The 23,040-nt window shown below is 47.1% G+C and overlaps 1 protein-coding gene across 2 annotated transcripts in view; it reads left to right on the top strand.

Annotated features, from left to right (window-relative positions):
- ARHGAP22 (Rho GTPase activating protein 22) overlaps window positions 1-23,040 on the top strand; it is a 39,259-nt gene that overhangs the window by 5,153 nt on the left and 11,066 nt on the right. The window contains exons 2-4 of one of the 2 annotated variants that reach the window (XM_033148449.1): window positions 1,398-1,597; window positions 4,239-4,326; window positions 13,302-13,430. In XM_033148449.1, coding sequence (XP_033004340.1) covers window positions 1,398-1,597; window positions 4,239-4,326; window positions 13,302-13,430 — 417 coding nt within the window. Of the gene's footprint in view, window positions 1-1,397; window positions 1,598-4,238; window positions 4,327-13,301; window positions 13,431-15,779; window positions 16,099-23,040 lie in introns of those variants that run through there. The other variant, XM_033148450.1, reaches the window with a different exon arrangement.

Raw genomic sequence — 23,040 nt, 5'->3', positions numbered from 1 at the left:
ATCTAGAATCAGTTTAAAAGCGAAAGCAAGCATGGTTGGAGAAGACAAAGGGTGTCAAATGTCAGTAATTTTCCATCTTGCGTACTAGTTTTCCAGCGCCATTTTCCCTGAGACAGGGTGCCAAAAACAATTCCAAAAGCCACAGAAGAGATATTTCCAAGATCTTCAATCCCCTCACAGGGATTTAATCCATCTTCTCTGTCAAAGTGCTTCGTAACAACATTGTATCTAGTGATGCAGCTGCAGCCACTTGAAACTTAATTACCTCCTCTGCACAACAAAGGAGAGGGACGGGCTTCCTTTTAACATCCCTCCCGGTTGCCAATTATTCAAATGTAAATCCAATTAGTCCCGTACTTACAGCAGCCGGGGTTCTTCTTTTTTCTTTGAAGTTAGCAGGAAAAGCTTGGTGCTCAGGTCTGGCAGAATCGCTGCTTTGATCTCCTGGGGGGGTGCATCCGCCTCTTCAGTCCCGTGTCGGAGCTCCGCTCGCTTGATTTCCCCCCCTTACGAGGGTCAATCAAGAGCAGAGACGGCACGTCTGGGACCCACGAGGCCGCGGTCCACGGGACGCTCTTCCCGTGGCTTTAAGGGGCCCTTGGCGCAGACAAGGAGACCCCTAAAACCCCCCGGGAGCCGGAGCTCTTCAGCTCCGCTCCGCCATTATCCGGCACCGAACCGGAAGCCAGAAGTAGCATTATTATCAATTTACGATAGGGCGGAAGGTTCGCAGGCTATGAAATTTATTGACGGCTGCACGAATTATGATAGCTAGGAAGTGGAAGGGGCAGGCAGAATATAAAATGGAAGAATGGTATAAAGAGGTGTGGGGTATAGCTATCAATGATAAGTTAATATGTGCCATTAAGGGAATACAGAGAAGAAATGATTTTGAGGAGATATGGATGGTGTTAGTAGAATTTGTACTGGAAAGGGGTCCAGCCATCGCAAGAAGTGTTGACATGTTGGGAGGTTGGACAGTTACAATGGAATGGTCTCGGTGGTGGGGCACACATTTTTATTCTTATTTATTTGTGATTATTACTTTGTCAAAATATAATAATAATAATAATAATAATAATAATAATAATAATAATGAAAATTAATCCGAATTTTTAAAAATTGTCTGTCAAAAAAAGGAGGGGTTATATAGCCATGAGGAATCCAGGAGGCTTGGGGGGGGACCCTGTGTCAGATAAGGGGGGGGGTGCCCTATCATTATTTATTTATTTATTTATTTATTTATGTATTTATTATTTAGAGAGATTGCTGACGTTGAAGTGTTTAGAGCACGCTCTTGTAGATACAGATCAATATTCTGCCTTTGTCCTCCCTTTGTGAATGATTTAAAAAGAAAAAAGGGAAAAAAGTGGACCCCCCCTCTCTCTTTTACTTAGACCGCTCCAAGAGCCTGGTGATGGGAGACCCCCCCGGGCTGCCCTGCCGGCCTTGCTCCCCTTGCCGACAAGAGCCGGCGCTGAAACGTGGCTGGCTGAAGAAGCAGAGAAGCATCATGAAGAACTGGCAGCAGCGCTGGTTCGTCCTTCGTGACGACCAGCTCCTCTACTATAAGAACGAGGATGAGGTCAAGCCACAGGTAAGGCGCCTCTGGGCTGGAACTGAGGAAAAAAGTAGCCAGCGATCTGTGCAGACGCCTGGTGGGACTCCTGTCTGTGGTTGTGTGTCTGTGTGCTGCTTTCACTGTCTACGTAAAGAAAGAAAAAAACAAAATAAAATAAAATACATTCCTTCCAGTAGCACCTTAGAGACCAACTAAGTTAGTTTTTGGTATGAGCTTTCGTGTGCATGCACACTTCTTCAGATGCACTGAAGCGGAAGTCACCAGACCCTTAAATATAGTGAGGGAGTGGGGAGGGGTATTACTCAGAAGGGTGGTGGGAATGGGTGATCAGCTGATAGGTGTGGAAAACATGTAGACGGCTGTTAACGACTGCAATTATTACAGGGTCTTACAGGGGAGAAGGGGATGACAGAGGATGAGATGGTTGGACAGTGTTCTCGAAGCTACTAACATGAGTTTGGCCAAACTGCGGGAGGCAGTGAAGGATAGGCATGCCTGGCGTGCTCTGGTCCATGGGGTCACGAAGAGTCGGACACGACTGAACGACTGAACAACAACAACTTACAGGGAAAAGCAAGGGATGAGATGGCTAAAGATAGCTTTGTCATGTATAATGAGATAAGAATCCAATGTCTTGGTTCAAGACCAGGTTTCTCCATGGTTTTAAGTTTGGTGATTAGTTGCAATTCAGCCACTTCTGTTTTCCACACCTATCAGCTGATCACCCATTCCCACCACCCTTCTGAGTAATACCCCTCCCCACTCCCTCACTATATTTAAGGGTCTGGTGGCTTCCGTTTCAGTGTATCTGAAGAAGTGTGCATGCACATGAAAGCTCATACCAAGAACTAACTTAGTTGGTCTCTAAGGTGCTACTGGGAGGAATTTTTTATTTTATTTTGTTTTGACTATGGCAGACCAACACGGCTACCTACCTGTAACTGTCTACATAAAGGATATTCTCTTGCATACCTGGCTGTGTCTGTTCTGTCCAAAGGCTTCTTTCGCGATCACTTGTAGCCAAGTAAGATTGTCCTTCAAAACAGGATTTTAGCAGTGTGTCCATAAGTGGAGGCCGATTCTGGATCCACACGTCCATCCACAGTGGGGAGATAGTTCAAGCATCTTCAAAGCCCATGACACCTTTGGTGAAGGCTGCTCACCAACTGGAGTGCTTGCAGGCCAGTGTTTCCCAGTTGTCGGCGTTTATACTACATTTTTTTTATAGATTTGCCTTCAGAGAGTCTTTAAACTTCTTTTGTTGACCACCAGCATTACGCTTTCCATTTCCATGTTTGGAATGGAGTAGTTGCTTTGGAAGGCGATAATCGGGCATCCGCACAACATGACCAGCCCAACGAAGTTGATGTTGAAGAATCATTGCTTCGACAGAGGCGTAACGTTGGCAGCACACATGTTGTGGACAAAGGGGCACCATTGGGCACCAGGGCTGGGCAATATATTGATGTATCGTGCAAAACCAGTTTGAAGTCCAAGTCATGGTATCGGTTTCATAATTTTTGACCTGGCAATATACTGTATTGTGAAGCATGACGTATGTGTGTGCCATGCAAAAATCACGATGCAGGGAAAATCGTGAAGCTAGCCGATGCCTCTACATATCTCCATCCTTATTTCAGACACCGTGATATATGGGTACATTGCGATGTTTAGCTGGCGATATATCACAATGCTGAAAAACCAGATATCGCCCAGCCCCAATGCACAAACCATGACCTCTTTACACTTTAACAGCCTGGTTGTCACCAGTTTCAGCGCTCAGGGATGAAAGATAGTTACCTAACTATGCAGGGTGAAATCTCAACCTGTATGGCCAGCTCACTGTGAAAGAGGTGAAAATGCTGGTTAGGTGTGAGGGAAGGATTGTGGTTTAAGGAGTGAGCTGGAAGCTAGATTTAGAGACCCGGTGGCTCTTGACACTTGGCATCAGCTCACCAAATAAGTGTTATTATCTTCAAGCAGATACATCCTATATTGGGAGCAGGAGGGGAGAGAGAGGGCCGGCCCATCCATGAGGCAAGATAGGGCAGTTGCCTCAGGGTGACAGGCCTTGGGTAGCTGGGAGACGCAGTAGATCTGCCATCAGGGCTTGTCGGCCACCACCTTCTCCTCTGCTGTATGCATACCCTCCTACATTTAGCCAATGAAAATAGGGATGTCAATAATAATAATAATAATAATAATAATAATAATAATAATAATGTTTATATCCCACCCATCTGACTGGGTTGCCCCAGCCACTCTGGGTGGCTTCCAACATATATAAAAACATAATAAAACATTAAACATTTTCTAAAAAAACCTTTCCTGCGCTTTGCTGCCTTCATTTAGTTAGTTATCTCCTTGGCTCGGGGATTTCACAACTCCATGCCCTCCAACATTTCTCTGATGGAAATGGGGACACCCTAAGGAAAAGCGGGACATTCCGGGATCAAATCAGAAACCGGGGTGGCTTCTGTAAATCCAGGACCGACCCTGGAAAATAGGGACACTTGGAGGGGTGCACTTGGAGGGCAGCTTTTGGATAGATGGGGAGCTGAACGACCCTCTTTCTTTATGCTGTTTACATTTCAAATGTCTACTTCCCTTCTGTTCCCTGACTTTGTGTGTGTGTGTGTGTGTGTGTCAATTTCAGGGGTTCGTCCCTTTGCAAGGCAACCAGGTGAATGAAGTGGCCGCCAATCCTGAGGAGCCAGGGAAGTACCTCTTTGAAATTTCTGCAGGTAGGCCTGCCTTTCGGTCTCCTTTGTCTTGTTTGTATGGTTCCGATTTGATTAGTGGAGCAGGGAACTGGTGTAACTCCATGGCGGGGCATTTAAATTTTTAATTCTGATAGGAAATGCTCTGCTAGGATCGAGGGGACAAAAAAGAAAGAAAGAGGGAGGGCTGAGGAAGGTCAGTTGCGAGGGAGTGAGAAATGCCCCTCTTCTCATCTGAGAAATGTTAAGAGGGTATGAGATGCTTTAGAGGGACGCGGGTGGCGCTGTGGTCTAAACCACAGAGCCTCTTGGGCTTGCCGATCAGAAGGTTGGCAGTTCGAATCCCCGCGACGGGGTGAGCTCCCATTTCTCTGTCCCAGCTCCTGCCAACCTAGCAGTTCGAAAGCACGCCAGTGCAAGTAGATAAATAGGTACCGCTCCAGCGGGAAGGTAAACTGTGTTTCCGTGCGCTCTGGTTTCTGTCACAGTGTCCCGTTGCACCAGAAGCGGTTTAGTCATGCTGGCCACATGACCCGGAAAAGCTGCCTGTGGACAAACGCCGGCTCCCTCAGCCTGAAAGCGACATGAGCACTGCAACCCAATAGTCGCCTTTGACTGGACTTAACTGTCCAGGGGTCCTTTACCTTTACCTTTAGCTATGAGATGTTTTAGACTACAACTTCCATCAGCCTGAGCCTGTTGTAATTGAAAACACGCAGGAGACACCAAATTGACAATGGCTGTCTTAAACATTGTTCCTTTTTTTTGGCTTGGATTCCTCTTGCCGTGATTGTCTTAGGCCTACACTCTGGAGGAACTTGCTGTTTTGCAACTACTCTTTAGCTGTCAGCAGGTTTTGAACAGCAAACTGTTGTGTTTGTTTTGATGCTGAACACCAGCATGCTCTCTGCAAGAAGAGTCCGAGGACTCAGCCACCTTAGTCAAAATGCAGCGTTATACAGAACCAGACGACTGAACTCGCAACTCAATGATATTTTCAATTGGGAGCTTTACAACGTTTTTTTTTTTTTTTTGCAGAGCGTTTTTTAATAGCTGTGTAGATCTAGCCACACATGCACATCCATACAGGTTAGTGCGAGAGTCAGTATGACTATGCTTAAGCTAAGTACAGGATGCAGGTGACGCTGTGGGTTAATTAGAAAATTGGAGTCCTTGGAGAATACAGGAAATAAAGTAGAAAGGTTGCAAGGGCTCAGGCCAGGATGGCAATAAACATTGTTTTTCTCTATTTTTGTTGTTGAAAGTATAAAACAAATTCCAGTTACAACGATTGTTAACTCCAGGACAAGACCCTGTTTCGTTTATTCTTCATCAGCTATCGTTTCTTAGTTTTATGGTCAAAGTGTACCAAGTGTGTTAAGCCTAGGGCTTGCCGATCAGAAGGTCAGCCATTCGAATCCCCATGACGGGGTGAGCTTCCGTTGCTCGGTCCCTGCTCCTGCCAACCTAGCAGTTCGAAAGCACGAAGTGCAAGTAGATAAATAGGTACCACTCTGGCGGGAAGGTGAACGGTGTTTCCATGCAGTACTCTGGTTCGGCAAAAGCAGCTTAGTCAAGCTGTATGCCAGTTCCCTCGGCCAGTAAAGCGAGATGAGGACCGCAACCCCACAGTCGTCCGCAATTGGACCTAACGGTCAGGGGTCCCTTTACCTTTACATAAGAGCTAAGCACCAATATATAAAAGCAAGGACCAGAAACCAAAATTGTGACAGCGGGGACAACAAGCAAGCTAACAAACCATGCAGGCACAAGCCAGAGCTTAGGGAGACCGTGGGGCTCAATCAAGGATCAGCTGGAAGTCAAATCCCTTTGTACTCCTGTCTGCCCCAAAGGCTCCAGTAACCAGTCAGTTCATGCAGTTACCGGTACTTCACTGAGAAAGCCACTGCCTGAAAATTGGTGGTTCACCACAAGGGGAAACTGAGCACATACCTATAGTCCAAGACAGAGCTTTGATACCGGAATGTCCTCCATTTTGAAAATGTTACATGCTCCTATATAGTGGTACCTTGCTTCTCAAACTTAATCCATTCCGGAAGTCCGTTCCAAAACCAAAGCGTTCCAAAACCGAGGTGCGCTTTCCCATAGAAAGTAATACAAAATGGATTAATCCGTTCCAGACTTTTAAAAACAACCCCTAAAACAGCAATTTAACATGGATTTTACTCTCTAACGAGACCACTGATCCATAAAATGAAAGCAATAAACAATGTACTGCAGTCACACAATCAATCAATCAATCAGCAGCTGAACTGGGTTCAACACAGTCACAAAAAAACAAAACAAAAAGAGCCGCAAAAACGAAAACGCAAGACAAATAGCAAAAACAGACAGACCTCAGCGTAACACACAAAATAGAAGTGTGGCACTCAAAACGGAGCACATTTGGTTTCCAAAAAAAGTTCACAACCGGAACACTTACTTCTGGGTTTGCAGTTTTTGGGTTCCAAGTTGTTTGAGTATTGAGGCGTTTGAGAACCAAGGTGCCACTGTAGTTCTCTCATAGCTGACCACAGAACTGCAGGGTTTTCTATTCTTATTACAAAAAGGAACTCGTGTTTAGAGGCTTGCCTCCACACCTGGGTGCCCCCAAATGTAATTTTTTATCACCCTGGTAGGTAGGTTTTTTTTTTTTTTTAGTGTTTCTTTTTCAGGAATATAGTGAGTCGCCTAGCATTTTGCAGCTGTGGCCCTCCTCAAGGTTAAAGGTGTTGCAGCGCTCATCTCGCTCTATAGGCCGTGGGAGCCAGCATTTGTCCACAGACAGCTTCCAGGTCATGTGGCCAGCACGATTAAGCCGCTTCTAGCGAACCAGAGCACTGCACGGAAAAGCTGTTTACCTTCCCGCCAGAGCGGTACCTATTTATCTACTTGCACTTTGACGTGCTTTCGAACTGCTAGGTGGGCAGGAGCTGGAACTGAATCTCACTGGGGCAAATGGATTTACTTGGAAGCAAACTTTGAGCTGAGTTCAACCTTAATAAGTACAGTAAGATAACCACCACCAATTAGCCCTTACTACTTTTCTGGGACCCAGGTGGCGCTGTGGGTTAAACCACAGAGTCTAGGGCTTGCTGATCAGAAGGTCGGCGGTTCGAATCCCTGCCACGGGGTGAGCTCCCGTTGCTTGGTCCCAGCTCCTGCCCACCTAGCAGTTCGAAAGCACGTCAAAGTGCAGGTAGATAAATAGGGACCGCTCCAGCGGGAAGCTAAACGGCGTTTCCATGTGCTGCTCTGGTTTGCCAGAAGTGGCTTTGTCATGCTGGCCACATGACCCAGAAGCTGTCTGCGGACAAACGCCGGCTCCCTCGGCCTATAGAGTGAGATGAGCACTGCAACCCCAGAGTCGGACACGACTGGACCTGATGGTCAGGGGTCCCTTTACCTTTACCTTTACTTTTCTGGGTGGCGAAGGGACGCAGGTGATTGCCGATTGGAAGGTTGCCGATTGGAAGGTCGGCGGTTCGAATCCCCGCTCCCTCGGCCAATAAAGCGAGGTGAGCACCGCAACCCCAGAGTCATCCGCGACTGGACCTAATGGTCAGGTGTCCCTTTACCTTTACTTTTCCGTGAGCATAAAGTTGGACCACCCACCACCCCCCCTTGTCCCATTCGTCCCAGGCCTGTTTGCAGAGTGTGCAAGAGAACCAGACCATAATTTCAAGGGATTTTTTTTTTTTAAAGAGATGTGCTGAGCTCTGTTAGAGCATTCTCATGCCGCTCCCATTACTGAACAGGCTCCGTGATCACATTTGCATTGCACAGTAATTTGCTTCCATCATTCTTCTGCTTGAGCTCCCGAGAGTTTAATTGACTCAAGTGAGCTGTGGCTTACTTGACAGCCCGGGGGCATCATCGGGGATAATTGGGGGGGGTGTAACTTCCGGGGTACTTACTTGTGCACATGATAAAGTGTTCCACTCACGGTGGCAGCAACCAAATGATTATCGTGGAGCTGCCATTAAATGCTTCAATTAGTAGCTAACATTTGCACCTAGGTTTAATTAACTGCACTGGCGAATAAGCTTGACTCGGCTTCCTGAATTAGGTTACAACCACCAATGTTTGCTGCAGTCCAAGTATTAATATAGAGTGCTTCTGAATGGGTGCGGGTTTTTGATTTTATGGCATCAGTGCTCAGCATACATCCAAGTTTTTTTGGCAGTGCCCGTGCAACCTCATCGTTGGCATCAAAACGCCAGCTCATTCCCCCACACAAACACCCTTTAATCCAGATTTTTCTTCTTTGGCGAAATTTTTAAAAAACCAACCTATTGCCAGAAACCTTTTGACAGCATTACGCTTCCCACCAAAAGCACCTCAACTCTACTCCCATTTGCCACTGCTGTCATTTAAATGCGATAAGGAGGGCTTGGGGGCGTAAGAGGAGAAGGCAGTTGGCGTCATAGAATCGTAGAGCTGGAAGGGACACCAAGGGTCATCTAGTCCAACCCTCCGCATTGCAGGAATCTTTTGCCCAATGTGGGGCTCGAACCATAGCTGTCAACTTTTCCCTTTACTTGTGAGGAATCCTATTCAGAATAAAGGGAATTTCCCTTTAAAAAAAAAGAGAAAAGGTGATAGCTGTGGCTCGAACCCATGACCCTGAGATCCAGAGTCCCGTGCTCTACCGACTGAGCTACCTCAAACTCCTTTGCAGTTTCTCTTGATACTATGTCAAGACAAGGGATGGGCTTGGCCCCATGTCTGCAAATTCTGAGGCTTAGTGCTAATCCCAGATTTCGGATGAGGTGAAGCCAGAGGTTGACTCAGTCACTGTTGAATGGAAGTCTTTCTGCACATGCCCAGATACACACATACCATCATACATGCAAAGCAAGATGGATTGCAATGAATGGATGGTTAAATACCTGGTGGAGCACTCATTGTTCTCCTCCTGAATTTCACCTTCCATGGATCAGTCTACTCTAGATACAAGTTCCCCGCTAGAAGAAGAGAGGGCAATTCCAAAATAGGATAGATTGAGCTCAGCTTTTCTGCCAACTGCTCTCAATTGCCGCTACTGGCCTTACAGGTGAGTAAGCAAGAAAACAAAAGGAAAGGCAGAGAAAGTTTATGGAGCAGGGCATATGAGAATGAGCCCAATCAGTAAGGGGTTAACAGGAGAAGTGGTTTTTCTGTTTCCCTATCTCTTTAGGAGGGACGCGGGTGGCGCTGTGGGTTAAACCACAGAGCCTAGGGCTTGCCGATCAGAAGGTTGGCAGTTCGAATCCCCACGGCAGGGTGAGCTCTCGTTGCTCGGTCCCTGCTCCTGCCAACCTAGCAGTTTGAAAGCACGTCAAAGTGCAAGTAGATAAATAGGTACCACTCCGGCGGGAAGGTAAACGGCGTTTCCGTGCGCTGCTCTGGTTCGCTTAGTCATGCTGGCCACATGACTTGGAAGCTGTACGCCGGCTCCCTCGGCCAGTAAAGCGAGATGAGCGCCACAACCCCAAAGTTGTCCACGACTGAACCTAATGGTGAGGGGTCCCTTTACCCTTTATCTCTTTAGGGGCAATGAGAAAGCATTGTTCTGCTTGCACTTCCCCCCTCACCTCCCTGAAAGGAAAAGAGCTCCACATTTTATCTTTTTTTTTAAAAGCGAGAACTGGAATTTCCAGAAGAGCTCCCATGGGAGTCAGGTCCCCTGTAGCTACAAGCCTGATGAAAATTGGCAGGCACGCAAAATGTCCCTGCCTCCTGCAGAACCGAAACGCATCTGTCCTCAAGCTTGGAATATACAAAACTAGTGACATCCCAGGGTGAACACAGTCAACAGCAGATTGCAGGCGAAATGTGTGGGAACAAATTTACATCTTCACACCTTCCTATCAAATTCTTGTCTGGCTAAGGAGAGAAAGCCTTTTTTTTTTTTTTACAATGTCTTATAAAGGTATCTGAAGAAGTGTGCATGCACACAAAAGCTCGTACCAAGAACAAACTTAGTTGGTCTCTAAGGTGCTACTGGAAGGAATTTTTTATTTTTTTATTTTGTTATAAAGGTGTGTCTGTCTGCAAGCACGCCATATAAGTGCCCTACATTTATCTTCAAAGAGATTTGCATGTTGTTTTTGTTATAAATTTAGTGGGTTGCCAGGATCCGCCTGGTTAAAATGCTATTTCAGCATCGGTTAAAACAGGCAGCCCTAAGCGGTAAGTGCAATCAGGTGTTGCTCATAGACATTCTATCTTTTTAATCCTGGCTAATCAATCCATTTCAGCATGGGAAGACTAGGAAGGACTTTGTCAGCTGTGCAGAGTAGAATAACAATACAAGTTTGGGGTTTGTTTTGTTGCCTTGTTCAAAGCTGGCTCAACATTTCGCACAGGGGGGCAACTGTCTCTCTGGCAGCAGATGCTGAGGAACAGAAGTGGCAGGTCCCTGCCCCCCCCCCATTTTCCCCAAGTGCCCCGACCATTCCCCTCTGTTGGAGATCAGAGCTATGAGTGCATGCATAGGTCATTTACCCCCTAAACTAGCCTGCCCTCGGAGGCACGGGAAGAAGCCATCCTATTGCCAGTGTTCAGTAAAATTCGACATTCCCCCCTCCCAACTGTCCCAAACCCCTGGCTTACCTGTCAGCAAATGAGTGTGCCAAGTTCAAAATCCGAGGGTCGATCCATGGAAGCAAAGTCCAAAGGCCAGGAAACGATGTTCGGGGTCAATCCAAGTAGCCAAGTCTGAAGTCCAGCAGTCAGGATACAGTCCAGAGCCAACTCCAAAGCACAATCCCGTGGAGGTCGAGGAGCGTCCAAGACAAGGTCTGTCTACATGGGCAGTTGAGGAGGCATACTGAGCATGCTCATTGCAGCATCTTGGCTTGATGAGGCAGGCGACCCTCACCTGTTCTGAGCCTACTCCAGCTGAGGAATCACAAACCCTCCTCCCAGAGCTAGCGAGCCCCACCTGGCCGGCTTTCTCTCTGGCAACACAATAAATGGAACCAGCCCTGGCCTTTCTAAAGCTTACTTCCTGAAGTATATTGGGGCAGCGGGGGTTTGGGGGGGGGGAATGCAGAGATCATGTGACCACCAGCCCTTAGAACACAAATGTCTCCTGTCAGGAATTAGCTGGAGCCTGTTTTCCACTGTGAATTCAGATGGATATTTCCAAACATAGACGTGTGCATGCACACGAAAGCTCATACCAAGAACAAACTTAGTTGGTCTCTAAGGTGCTACTGGAATGATTTATTTTTTTATTTTTTTATTTTGTCCAAACATATGACGAGCAGCCATGCTTTTTTTTTTTATTAAAGTTTTTATTGATCATTTATACAGTATTTTACAAATATATACGGTAAGTATTCCAAATACAAATAAAAATTTTAAACATGAAACTATTATCCCATTTTGTTGTCATTCTGCTCAATTATTTGTTCAAATTCTCCTTACACTTTGACTTTATCTCTAAACACAGATCCGTATTATCCATGCTTCTGGGATTAAGGGAGGATATTAGGGCAGTCTATTATTCATTTATTTATTTTGATATCTTCACTGAAAGTTCAAAAAATACATAATTATATGTGCACTAAACGTGGTGAGGCATCAATAAAAGAGAAAAAAAGCAGGGGGGGAGAAACAGCCCCCGTTTATAAGGGAAAATAAAGGGGGGGGACATAACCAAAACTGTATACTTTACGAAGCTGTTTTTGTACTTCGCCAGATCTTAACCTATCACAGTATTCATAATAATTTACAGTATTGCAGTGTTTGTAAAAATGGATTCCAGATATCATTCATAGCTGTCAACCTTTCCCATTTTTTTGCGGGAAATTCCCTTATTATAGCATTGGGAAACCGCAGGAAGGGTTGACAGCTATGCATTTATATGCAAGTTGTTCATACGTTGCGAGTTTGTATAAATCTTCAATCCAATCGTAGAAGGGAGCCGCGTTTTTATGTTTCCAATTCATCAGTATCACTCTTTTTGCTATGGTAAGGGCGCAGAGAGTCCATTCATACTTTCCTTTTGTAAGGTTCCATGTGCTGGGTATATAATTCAAGAGTTTTGAGCTTGACACTATATGTCAAATGAAGCACTATGTATTTATACCAGGGAAGAGTAGAGGTTGCGTGGCCAGGCGAAGTCCCCCCGCACCCCGGGGCAGCCCCTGAGGGAAATAACGACTCATGACAACGTTCCATGGGATTAAATTGGCCACAACTTTATTAATATTCAGATGTAGGAAGACCTTTGCTCAGGCATTGGGCGTTTATCCTTCCCAGCCCCCCAGCCGGGGATCTGGGTACCTTCAGGGTTATCCAGCATGAGTGGGGAGTGGGCTAGTCTGGAGAACATATGTTCAAGCAGATAGCCCACCCCCCTATGTTCGCTGCCTCTGGAAGGGGAGGGCAGTGACGACCCTGGGCGTATGGTCAATGCCTCCCCCTGAGACCCCTTTAACGGGAACCCTGTTATCGCCACCACAATGGGGGCGGGGGTCACCACCCCAGGCCCCCCCAATCCTGTAAATGACTAAAGGATTCTGCCCAAGGCCTGCAATCGCCAAAGTTGTGACGAATTGCTACGGGAAAGGCGAAACCTGCCAATGCAGGGAAATTCCTTTCCGGCCCTTCAACAGTGACCTTGTCATAGCAGCGCCTGCGTGCCTGTGTGGCTGCGGTAAGCAAAGTAAGCGTCAATTGAGGGAGTGGAGGGTGGGGAAGCTCTGAATCCAATGGCCGCTTCCCAGGAATGACTCAAGCTCTATTGTGTGTACTGTATAATCCCTCCTTCTACCTGGCCAATCCCCCTGGCAACACCTCCCCAGCCAGGATTGGGCGGCTGCTAGAGTAGGTGGAGTCCACAGGTATCCCAACCTGGGAAGGCGAAGCCAGACCAACTGCCAGGAGCTGCCACCGTGATCCAATGGGTCTACTCGCGACCTCGCAACATGCGCACCCCATTTGATGTGGGGAACGCTCATTACGTTCTGTATGCAGATGGTAACGGAAGTGTGCCTTCTTTCCAGGTGGCACAGCAGGTCGGGATAAGGTGCCCATCCACCACGAAGCCTTCTTGTTCATGGCTAGCTCCCAGAATGATATGGAAGATTGGGTGAAAGCTATACGGCGGGTAATATGGACACCTTTCACTGGAGGTATGATTCACAGCTGTCATTCACATAACCTAATTCCCTTTCCTCTCAAGGTAATGTAGCAAATAGGTCTGAAGCTCAACATCAAAAAAAAAAAACTAAGATTATGGCCACTGGTCCCATCACCTCCTGGCAAACAGAAGGGGAAGGAATGGAGGCAGTGAGAGTTTTTAATTTCTTGGGCTCCATGACCACTGCAGATGGTGACAGCAGTCATGAAATTAAAAGACGCCTGCATCTTGGGAAAAAGCAATGACAAAGCTAGAAAGCATCTTAAAAAGCAGAGACATCACCTTGCCGACAAAGGTCTGTATAGTTAAAGCTAGGGTTTTCTCAGTAGTAATGTATGGAAGTGAGAGCCATAAAGAAGGCTGATCGCCGAAGAATTGATGCTTTTGAATTATGGTGCTGGAGGAGACTCTTGAGAATCCTATGGACTGCAAGAAGATCAAACCTATCCATTCTTAAAGAAATCAGCCCTGAGTGCTCACTGGAAGGACAGATCCTGAAGTTGAGGCTCCAATACTTTGGCCATCTCATGAGAAGAGAAGACTCCCTAGAAAAGACCCTGATGTTGGGAAAGATTGAGGGCAGAAGGAGAAGGGGACGGCAAAGGATGAGATGGTTGGACAGTGTTCTTGAAGCTACTAACATGAGTCTGACCAAACTGTGGGAGGCAGTGGAAGACAGGAGTGCCTGGCATACTCTGGTCCATGGGGTCATGAAGAGTCGGACACAACTAAACGACTAAACAGCAACAAAATGTAGCAAGTGGTTATGCAGGGAACACCTCCAACCAAAACATGGCCTCCAAACAAGTCCAAAGGTTCTGTGTTTTGTTGTTTTCATTCTTGGGAAAGTTCATGAAAAGAGCAGGTCTATCGTGGAGGCCTGTGCTCTTAGTTTGGCTTTCAGAGCTCTCCTAAAGCTCATTTCTCTAAGCAGTTGATACACTTGGTGTTGGCAGCTTTGAGGTGGCAAAAACCTTGTCACCCGCTTTATTCCGACCACACCTGGAGTCCTGCGTCCATTTCCGGCCGCCACAATTTAAGAAGGATATTGACAAGCTGGAAGGTGTGCCCAGGGGTGACCAAGATGATAAATGGTCAGGAAACCAAGCCTTATGAGGAATAGTTGAGGGAGTTGGGTATGTTTAGCCTTAAAAAGGAGGACACGGAAGGGAGATATGATTGTTGTTGTTCAGTCTTTCAGTCATGTCCAACTCTTCGTGACCCCATGGACCAGAGCACATCAGGCACGCCTATCTTTCACTGCCTCCTGCAGTTTGGCCAAACTCATGCCAGTCGCTTCAAGAACACTGTCCCACCATTTCATCCTCTGCCGTCCCCTTCTCCTTGTGCCCTCCATCTTTCCCAACACCAGGGGTTTTTCTAGGGAGTCTTCTCTTCTCATGAGGTGGCCAAAGGAGATACGATAGCCATCTTCAAATATCTAAAGGGTTGTCACATGGAGGATGGAGAAAACTTGTGATCTCCTGGGAGGGTAGAACCTGGACCAGTGGCTTCAAGTTACAAGAAAGGAGATTTCAACTAAACACCAGGAAGAACTTTCTGATAGTAAGATTTGTCTGACAGTGGAATGAACTTGGAAGGTGGTGGACTCTCCTTCCTTGGGGGATTTTAAGCAGAGGTTGGATGGCCATCTGTCAGGGATGCTTCAGATTATATTCCTGCGTTGCAGGGGATTGGATGTGATGACCCTCAGGGTCCCTTTGAATCCTGGGTGCTCTCCAAATGTTTTGAACTACAGATCCCCTTATCCCTGCCCACTGGCCAGGTTAGTTGGAGCTGATGGTAGTTGCGGTCCAAAATATCTGGAGGGCACCAGTTCGGGAAAGGCCGGATTCGGAAATCTAGGTGCTTACAGTAACTTGCGTGGTGAACAAACTAGCCTTTTCAATCCAGTGGAGTTCTACCCGGCCAAACCTTTGATACTTTCAGCAACCAGGTCATTTGTGCCTACTTATGCTTGGTATTTCTGAGCCTCTGAACCCGTGAAGAAACTTTGGGTCAATTTGCGCTTCTCTTCATGCCCGAGAAGCACCTTCTGTTGACGGAAGGCATTAAGCTGATGCCTGGCAGGCGGCAGTGCTCAAGCAGCCCAGGAATGTTTCACTGGACGGGACAGACAGCATGGCATGATGCCGACTGACTGCACGCTTCTGGAAGCCATCAAGGAGATCTCTGATAAGACCCTGAATTTCATACTCAGCCCACGGGGGAGACGTTTGTTAAAACCTGTGACCCAGACTGAGTTGCTGTTTACCTTGGCTGCAACCGGGAGGAGTGCGGAGAGTGGGCAAGACCCTACCTGCCTTGCCGCTGCATTGGAAGCTAGCGAGCTCCCCGTTTTCATGGGATATTTCAAATGCTTTAGCAACAAGTCATAATTAATGCCGAGCGAGTCGTGGCGCGGAGGCCAGATGTGCTGCCGTGATTTAATCCTCTGCAGCCGGAGGGGAGCCGCGAGGCTGCTCTCCGTGTCGCAGCAGAGGCCTTGTGGGCAACAGGGGCTGCACTGGGACTCAGAATGTGTCTGATGCCTGGAGTCAAGGCCTTCCTCCTCTGCCGCTCCTGTTCCATCACATTGCCAGACTTCTGCTGGATGCTGGGAGGCTGCCATGCGCCCCAGTGCTGCGCCACAACCAGAGGTAAGGTGCAGGGGGGGGGAAGCCGCAGTCGTTTCTCGGGTGACTAGAGCTTGCAAGGTCAGGCGGGGGCTCGGAGCTTCTGCTGAAGGCTTGCCTTCACTTTTCAGGCTCCCTTAAACGGAGAATTGAGGGCCAGCATTTTGTACGTGCAGCTCAAACTCACGAGTTAAAGATGGCTGCGGGTCAGAGGCGATGTAGGAATCTCCAGCTCTGCCACGGCCTCGGCCATCAAACCATGGGTCTTTCTGGGCCTTATTTATCAAACTATATTTACTCCTGCACTGCAAGGAGGTTGGGCTAGATGATCCTAAGGGTCCCTTCCAACTCCGCAATTTTATGATTCTAAGGCATTGATCATCAGGCCACCAATATAGGGTTTTTTGTTGTATTTCCCACCGGACTGTAAGGTTTGGAGGCTGAAAGTGCTGGTTCTGCCTGTATGCACATGTTGCGCTGGCTGGTTTTGCGGTCAGGATGCCGATACGATTGTGTTGACGTGTGACCTGTATTCAGCAGCGCAGCTTAGCCTTAAAGCTGACCATTCATCCTGCCACACACACACACACACACACACACAAGAAAGTGTCCCAGTGTTACCAACACACACCAAGCAATATAGAAAGCGAAGAAGTGAGAGCTTGCTGAAATTGTCCGTTTGATAAGATATTGAGCAGCTTTACACACACACGAGCCAACACAGGATTAACTATTTACATTTGTATCAATTGAAAACGTGCTTTCTTTCATGAAAGTGCAAATGTGTTGCTTTTTGCTCTTTTGAGGGCTTGCCTATGTGCAACTGGCAAACCAGAAAGTGCGTGGTGACTTTTGTCTCCCTGAACATGTGTGAACCAGAAGCTCTCGCAAGGAATGCAACCCTACCATCTGGGCAGACGGATGAAACCAACCAACGAATGCATTTTTACGTTTTCAGAATTTCAACTCTTGTCTTTGAAGCTGGTGTTGAATTAGGGATTTGTGACGCACTCCAAATATCCCCCCACCCCCACCCCCGTCCTCAACATGTCCAGACTTTGTTCTGCTAAGCATTTATTGAGTAACTTATCCCAGCTGGAGAGAGAACATTTCTCCCACTCCTACAGTTACAGAATAATTTTGTTTTCTCCACTCAGAGTTATGTCTGCAAGGGCTGTTTAAGAAACAGGCAGCTTGCTTATAGGTATCTCTTCCACCTGCGCCAGGTGTGCTGACTTGAGAGCCTGCTTGTCTGCTGGACCTTAGGATACAGGGATGGCAACCTAGCAAGCCATTTTTATTGCTCTTAAACCAAGCCAAACACCTGGCTTCGTAAGGAGGGAAGAAGCTCTAGAAAATAAGTTAACTGTTTCGTTCCCATCATCAACATTGCCTTTCCTCGAGCTTTTCTATGACTGACAAGCAAACTCTTGGATGTACGGTCTTGTCTTTTTTTCAACTGGTTTAGGTGTGGCAGCTATTCTGCGCTACGCCAAGCTCCCAACGGGTGCCCATTTGTGACTGGCATCCACCACCCCAGAAGTTTGGTGACCACTAGGCTACTCTACCCATTCTCTGCCGGCTAGTTCCCTGTTCAGAATCCTCTCCGCACAACTTTTCTCCCATGGGGTGTTAAGTGCATTCTGCATTTAAGCCACCATGAGGGGAATAGCTACGGGGAGGAAGATTTGGAGCACAGAAGCAGTGGGTGAAGCAAACTACCGTTTCCCTCGCTGCTTCTCCAATCCCAATGGCTTTTCCAGTTCCAGGTGTGGCGTCGAGAAGCTTGGACACGCCTCTGCAAATAGGACATTTAGTTTAGCCCTTACATTCAGTGCTGTGCCTGCATTAGCTGATTATCGAAGTGGAACGTCATGAGACCAGAAGAGGCCATTTCAAGCTAGCTAGTTCAGTTGGTTAGAGGCCGTGGTGCTGATAACACCAAGGTTGCAAGTTCAATCTCCTTATGGAACAGCTGCATATCATAGCTGTCAAGTTTCAGATTTGAAAATAAGGGATCAGCAGTCTCACCTATCCTGGGGACAGTCACATTTCAGTGGTGGGCGGAGCCAGAAGCAAAAGTGGGCGGAGCAGCAATGTAAACTCCAAGCGGGCTTGAGCTCGGAGCGGAGCAAAGAGGAGGGCAGCCAGCAAAGAGGAGGGCAGCCATGTGCTCCGCGCGATGGAGCCCCGTTGTCTTCTTGTCTGATCCCATCAATACAGGACAGGAAGCAGTAGCTGCTCAAAGGCAGCCAGGCTCCGCCCACCAGCTAACCATATTGGCCGGCTGAGGGGCTCGGCGGCAACGGATAGGGGCTGATGCAGGGGGAGGAATACACCCCCCTGTAAGCACGGGAAACGGCTCCTACTTGCTTTGAGGGCTGAGGCTTTTCTCTCCAAGTAGGCGAGGTCTTCCCACCCAGTGCCTGGCCAGCAGGGGAGGAGCTGCTTCCATTAAAAACGAGAAATTTAAGGGAAATAAAAAATAAGGGAGAGCAGTGGGAAACTGCTTGAAATAAGGGAGAATCCCAGGGGAAACGGGATACTTGACAGCACTGCTGCATATTCCTGCATTGCAGGGGGTTGGAGTAGACCAGGCTTCCTCAACCTCGACCCTCCAGATGTTTTTGGCCTACCTAGCTAGCAGGACCAGTGGTCAGGGACGATGGGAATTGTAGTCCCAAAGCATCTGGAAGGCGGAGGTTGAGGAAGCCTGGACAAGATGATCCCTGTGGTTCCAAGACCATTGATCCATCTAGCTTGTCCACACTGACTGACAACAGCTCTTCAGGTTTCGGACACCCCCAACCATACCTGGAGAGGCTTGGGATAGGACCTGTGGCTTTCCGCTAGCAGGACCAGTTAGCTGAATCTGGCCCCAAGTCTATGAGTGGTAGTTGAAGTCCTACTCAGAGTAGACCTATTGAAATGAATGGGCCTCACTCAGTCATCATGTTCATTCATTTCAGTGGGTAAAACTTGGTTGAATGCCATCCTTTGCGATTATTTCAGCATAGGTACTTCCAGTTCCTTTGCAGCTTACTTCTCTTTGCAGTGCTACAGTATGTGAGTCTATGGAACGGGGCCAGAAGCTTCTCGATCAAATGCTTGAGGAACTCTGGTGTGTCTGTTTCGGTGGAATCATTTTGCTCTAGAGCAGGGGTGGCCAACTCCCAAGAGACTGCGATCTACTCACAGATTTAAAAACTGGCAGTGATCTAACCCCTTTTGGGGGGTTCAGGTCAAAGTTGTTGAGTTTTTTCAGGGGGGAGGTAAAATGTTGAGCTTTTTTTTTTAGGGGAGCCACACTTGTTCAGCTTCTTTGGGGGGAGCCAATGATCTACCAGTGATCTACCGCAGACGTCCAGCGATCTACGGGTAGATCACGATCTACCTGTTGGACATGGCTGCTCTAGAGGGACGGATACTCTGAAATGAGAGTCCTAAAGTGCATCTGATTCTAGGGATGGAATTCAGTAGAGAGATCAGAGTACAAACGCTATTCCTACACTGTACATGAAGGTGCTTGGTGGTAGGAGAGGAACATTTGCTTGGAATTTTCTCCACATTTTGTGTCATCCTAATCTGGCAAAATAGCCTGCTCCATCAGGTGATGTGAAAGGGGGCAAGCTCATAAATTATGACAGCATAGATTATAACATTTACAGTGTTTACATGCATTATCTTAATTTAACCTTAACCACAACCTCCTAAAGTTAGGTCGCTATTAATATCTTAATGCTGTAAGGGGTGGGGTTGTGGGCTGAGATAGAATAGTTTGCCTGGAGGCACCTAGTGAGTTCAAAGCAGAGGCAACATGGGGCTACCTTTGAAGGTGACCCGGAAACTGCAATTAATCCAGAATGCGGCAGCTAGACTGGTGACTGGGAGTGGCCGCCGGGACCACATAACACCGGTCCTGAGAGATCTGCATTGGCTCCCAGTACGTTTCCGAGCACAATTCAAAGTGTTGGTGTTGACCTTTAAAGCCCTAAACGGCCTCGGTCCTGTATACCTGAAGGAGCGTCTCCACCCCCATCATTCAGCCTGGACATTGAGATCCAGCGCCGAGGGCCTTCTGGCGGTTCCCTCACTGCGAGAGGCAAAACTGCAGGGAACCAGGCAGAGGGCCTTCTCGGTGGTGGCGCCCGCCCTGTGGAACGCCCTCCCGTCAGAAGTCAAGGGAATAAACAACTACCTGACATTCAGAAAACACCTAAAGGCAGCCCTGTTTAGGGAAGTTTTTAATATGTGACTCTGTACTGTATTTTGGTATTTGTTGGAGGCCGCCCAGAGTGGCTGGGGAGACCCGGCCAGATGGGCGGGGTATAAATAATAAATTATTATTATTATTATTATAACATTCAGTCAGGACTTCCTGGTTCGTAGTTATCCTGTTATACCAGCTTTCTCTCTCATGCACTGAGGCTACAGCGCCAAAGAATTTCCTTACCTCGGTTAAGACCTGTTTGCTTCTGTTTCATTTGAAGACATATACTAGTCTTTGGAGAATTTTGCCGGGGTGGAGGATCACAAATGCCTTAGGTGCAATTGTTCCATGGAAGTAGCCAGTATGCTTCATTCCTTCCAAGTTATGGGAGATGTTGCAGAAACAAGGCTTTGTCATTCTCTCTGATGTGTGTAAAGCATGGGCAGGCAAACTAAGGCCCGGGGGCCAGATCCGGCCCAATTGCCTTCTAAATCCGTCCCGCGGACAGTCCAGGAATCAGCGTGTTTTTACATGAGTAGAATGTGTCCTTTTATTTAAAATGCATCTCTGGGTTATTTGTGGGGCATAGGAATTTGTTCATATATTATTTTTTTTCCAAAATATAGTCCGCTCCCCCCCCCCCACAAGGCCTGAGGGACAGTGGACCGGCCCCCCGCTGAAAACGTTTGCTGACCTCTGGTGTGAAGCTAGAATTCAGCTTTTGCACCAAAGGAATTTCTCTTCCACTAGCTGTATTTTATGGAATAGGTTTGATAACATGCCACAAACAGCTGTTGTGGCCTTTATAACAGTGTCCCTCAGCCTTGGGTCCCCAGATGTTTTTGGCCTACAACTCCCATCATCCATGACCACTGGTCCTGCTAGCTATGGATGATGGGAGTTGTAGGCCAAAAACATCTGGGGACCCGAGGCTGAGGAACACTGCTTTATAAGGTAGCCTACATGGTCCTCAACTGAATAGGGCAAATTAGTAATCTCTCTCTAGGCAATATTTCTTAATAATATCATTTATAGCAGTTAACACAAACAAGAAAACTGCTGTAACTGGTGAGGAATCACATATATGAATGAACCTAATCCTTTCAGGACTTGTCAATTATCTACAGTGGTGCCTCGCAAGACGAAATTAATTCGTTCCGCGAGTCGTTTCGTATTGCGAAAAATTCGTCTTGCGAAGCACGACCATAGGAATGCATAGGAATTTAATTCCCATAGGAATGCATTGAAATTTTCATCTTGCAAAGCACGACCATAGAAAAATTCGTCTTGCGAGTCACCTAAAAATCGCAAAACCCTTACGTCTAGCGAGTTTTTCATTGTGCGAGGCATTCGTCTTGCGAGGTACCACTGTACCTTTATTTAGAAAGTGATTCAGCAATTCCCCCCCCCCTTAGTTGGTCCTCTCTCCCTTTCTTCTCTCCTTTCAGTTCCTTCTCCCCATGGCTGTTAGCCAGCTGACTTGGTCTCCATTTGTCCTTTCTCTCACATTTTATGCCCCTCATAAAACGCCACACATCCCATAACCACGCAGTAGCGTCGCTCCCTGATTAGGGCTTCTCCTCGTTCCTCATTAAGGAGGAACTACAATTCTTGCAGCGGCCCTTTGCAATGTATGGTTGGTTACGTGTTCCGAGGCAGGGCGCTGCTGATGGGCTGCACTTTGACACCACACCTGTGTGTAGATTGCATTTGTGGGGGGGGACACTAACATCTGGGGAACGGTTCCTGCAACCTGCGACTTTGCAGCGATTCCTCTCAAGCCATAGGTACCCGAGCAAAGCGGTGCTGGTGCCTCAAACAGCATCTAAGAACAGTTACAGGTAGGTAGCCGTGTTGGTCTGCCATAGTCAAAACAAAATAAAAAATAAAATTCCTTCCAGTAGCACCTTAGAGACCAACTAAGTTTGTTCTTGGTATGAGATTTTGTGTGCATGCACACTTTTTCAGATACACTGAAACAGAAGTCACCAGACCCTTATATATAGTGAGAGAGTGGGGGGGGGTATTACTCAGAAGGGTGGTGGGAATGGGTGATTGGCTGATGGGTGTGGTAAACCTGTTGACGACTGTTAACGACTGCAATTGGTCTTACAGGAAAAAGCAATGGGTGAGAAGGGTTAAAAATAGCTTTGTCGTGTATAATGAGATAAGAATCCAATGTCTCTATCCAGACCAGGTCTCTCCGTGGTTTTAAGTTTGGTAATGAGTTCCAATTCAGCAACTTCTCTTTCCAGTCTATTTCTGAAATTCCTTTTTAATAAGACAGCTACTTTGAGATCTTGTATAGAATGTCAATAGAAGTGCAAGCATCTAAGAGTGTTTCAGGTCCCAAATGGATTTGCCCATCAACTTCTCCCTTCACTTCATGTAACCTGACAGACTCAGTCCACCTTGCTTGCCCTCACAACTGCTCCCACACCAAAATTGCATACCCTCCAACATTTCTCCAGTGAAAACAGAAACGTCCAATGCCATCATCATCATTATTATTATTAATTTTATACCCTGGGCTGCACCAGCTATTCTGCATGGCTTCCAACATAGAGAAAAACATAATGAAACATGAAACATTAAAAAACTTCCCTAGACAGGGCTGCCTTCAGGTGTCTTTTAAAGGTTGTATAGTTACTTATCTCCTTGGCTCGGGGGGTTTCGTAACTCCATACCTTCCAACATTCCTCCAATAAAAATAGGGGGACGCCCTAAGGAAAAGCGAGACATTCCAGGATCAATTC

The sequence above is a fragment of the Lacerta agilis genome, chromosome 5, assembly GCF_009819535.1.
Source record: "Lacerta agilis isolate rLacAgi1 chromosome 5, rLacAgi1.pri, whole genome shotgun sequence".
NCBI lineage: Eukaryota > Metazoa > Chordata > Lepidosauria > Squamata > Lacertidae > Lacerta > Lacerta agilis.
The sequence above is the reverse complement of the archived record's forward strand: the minus strand, read 5'-3'. Positions and strand labels throughout refer to the sequence as shown.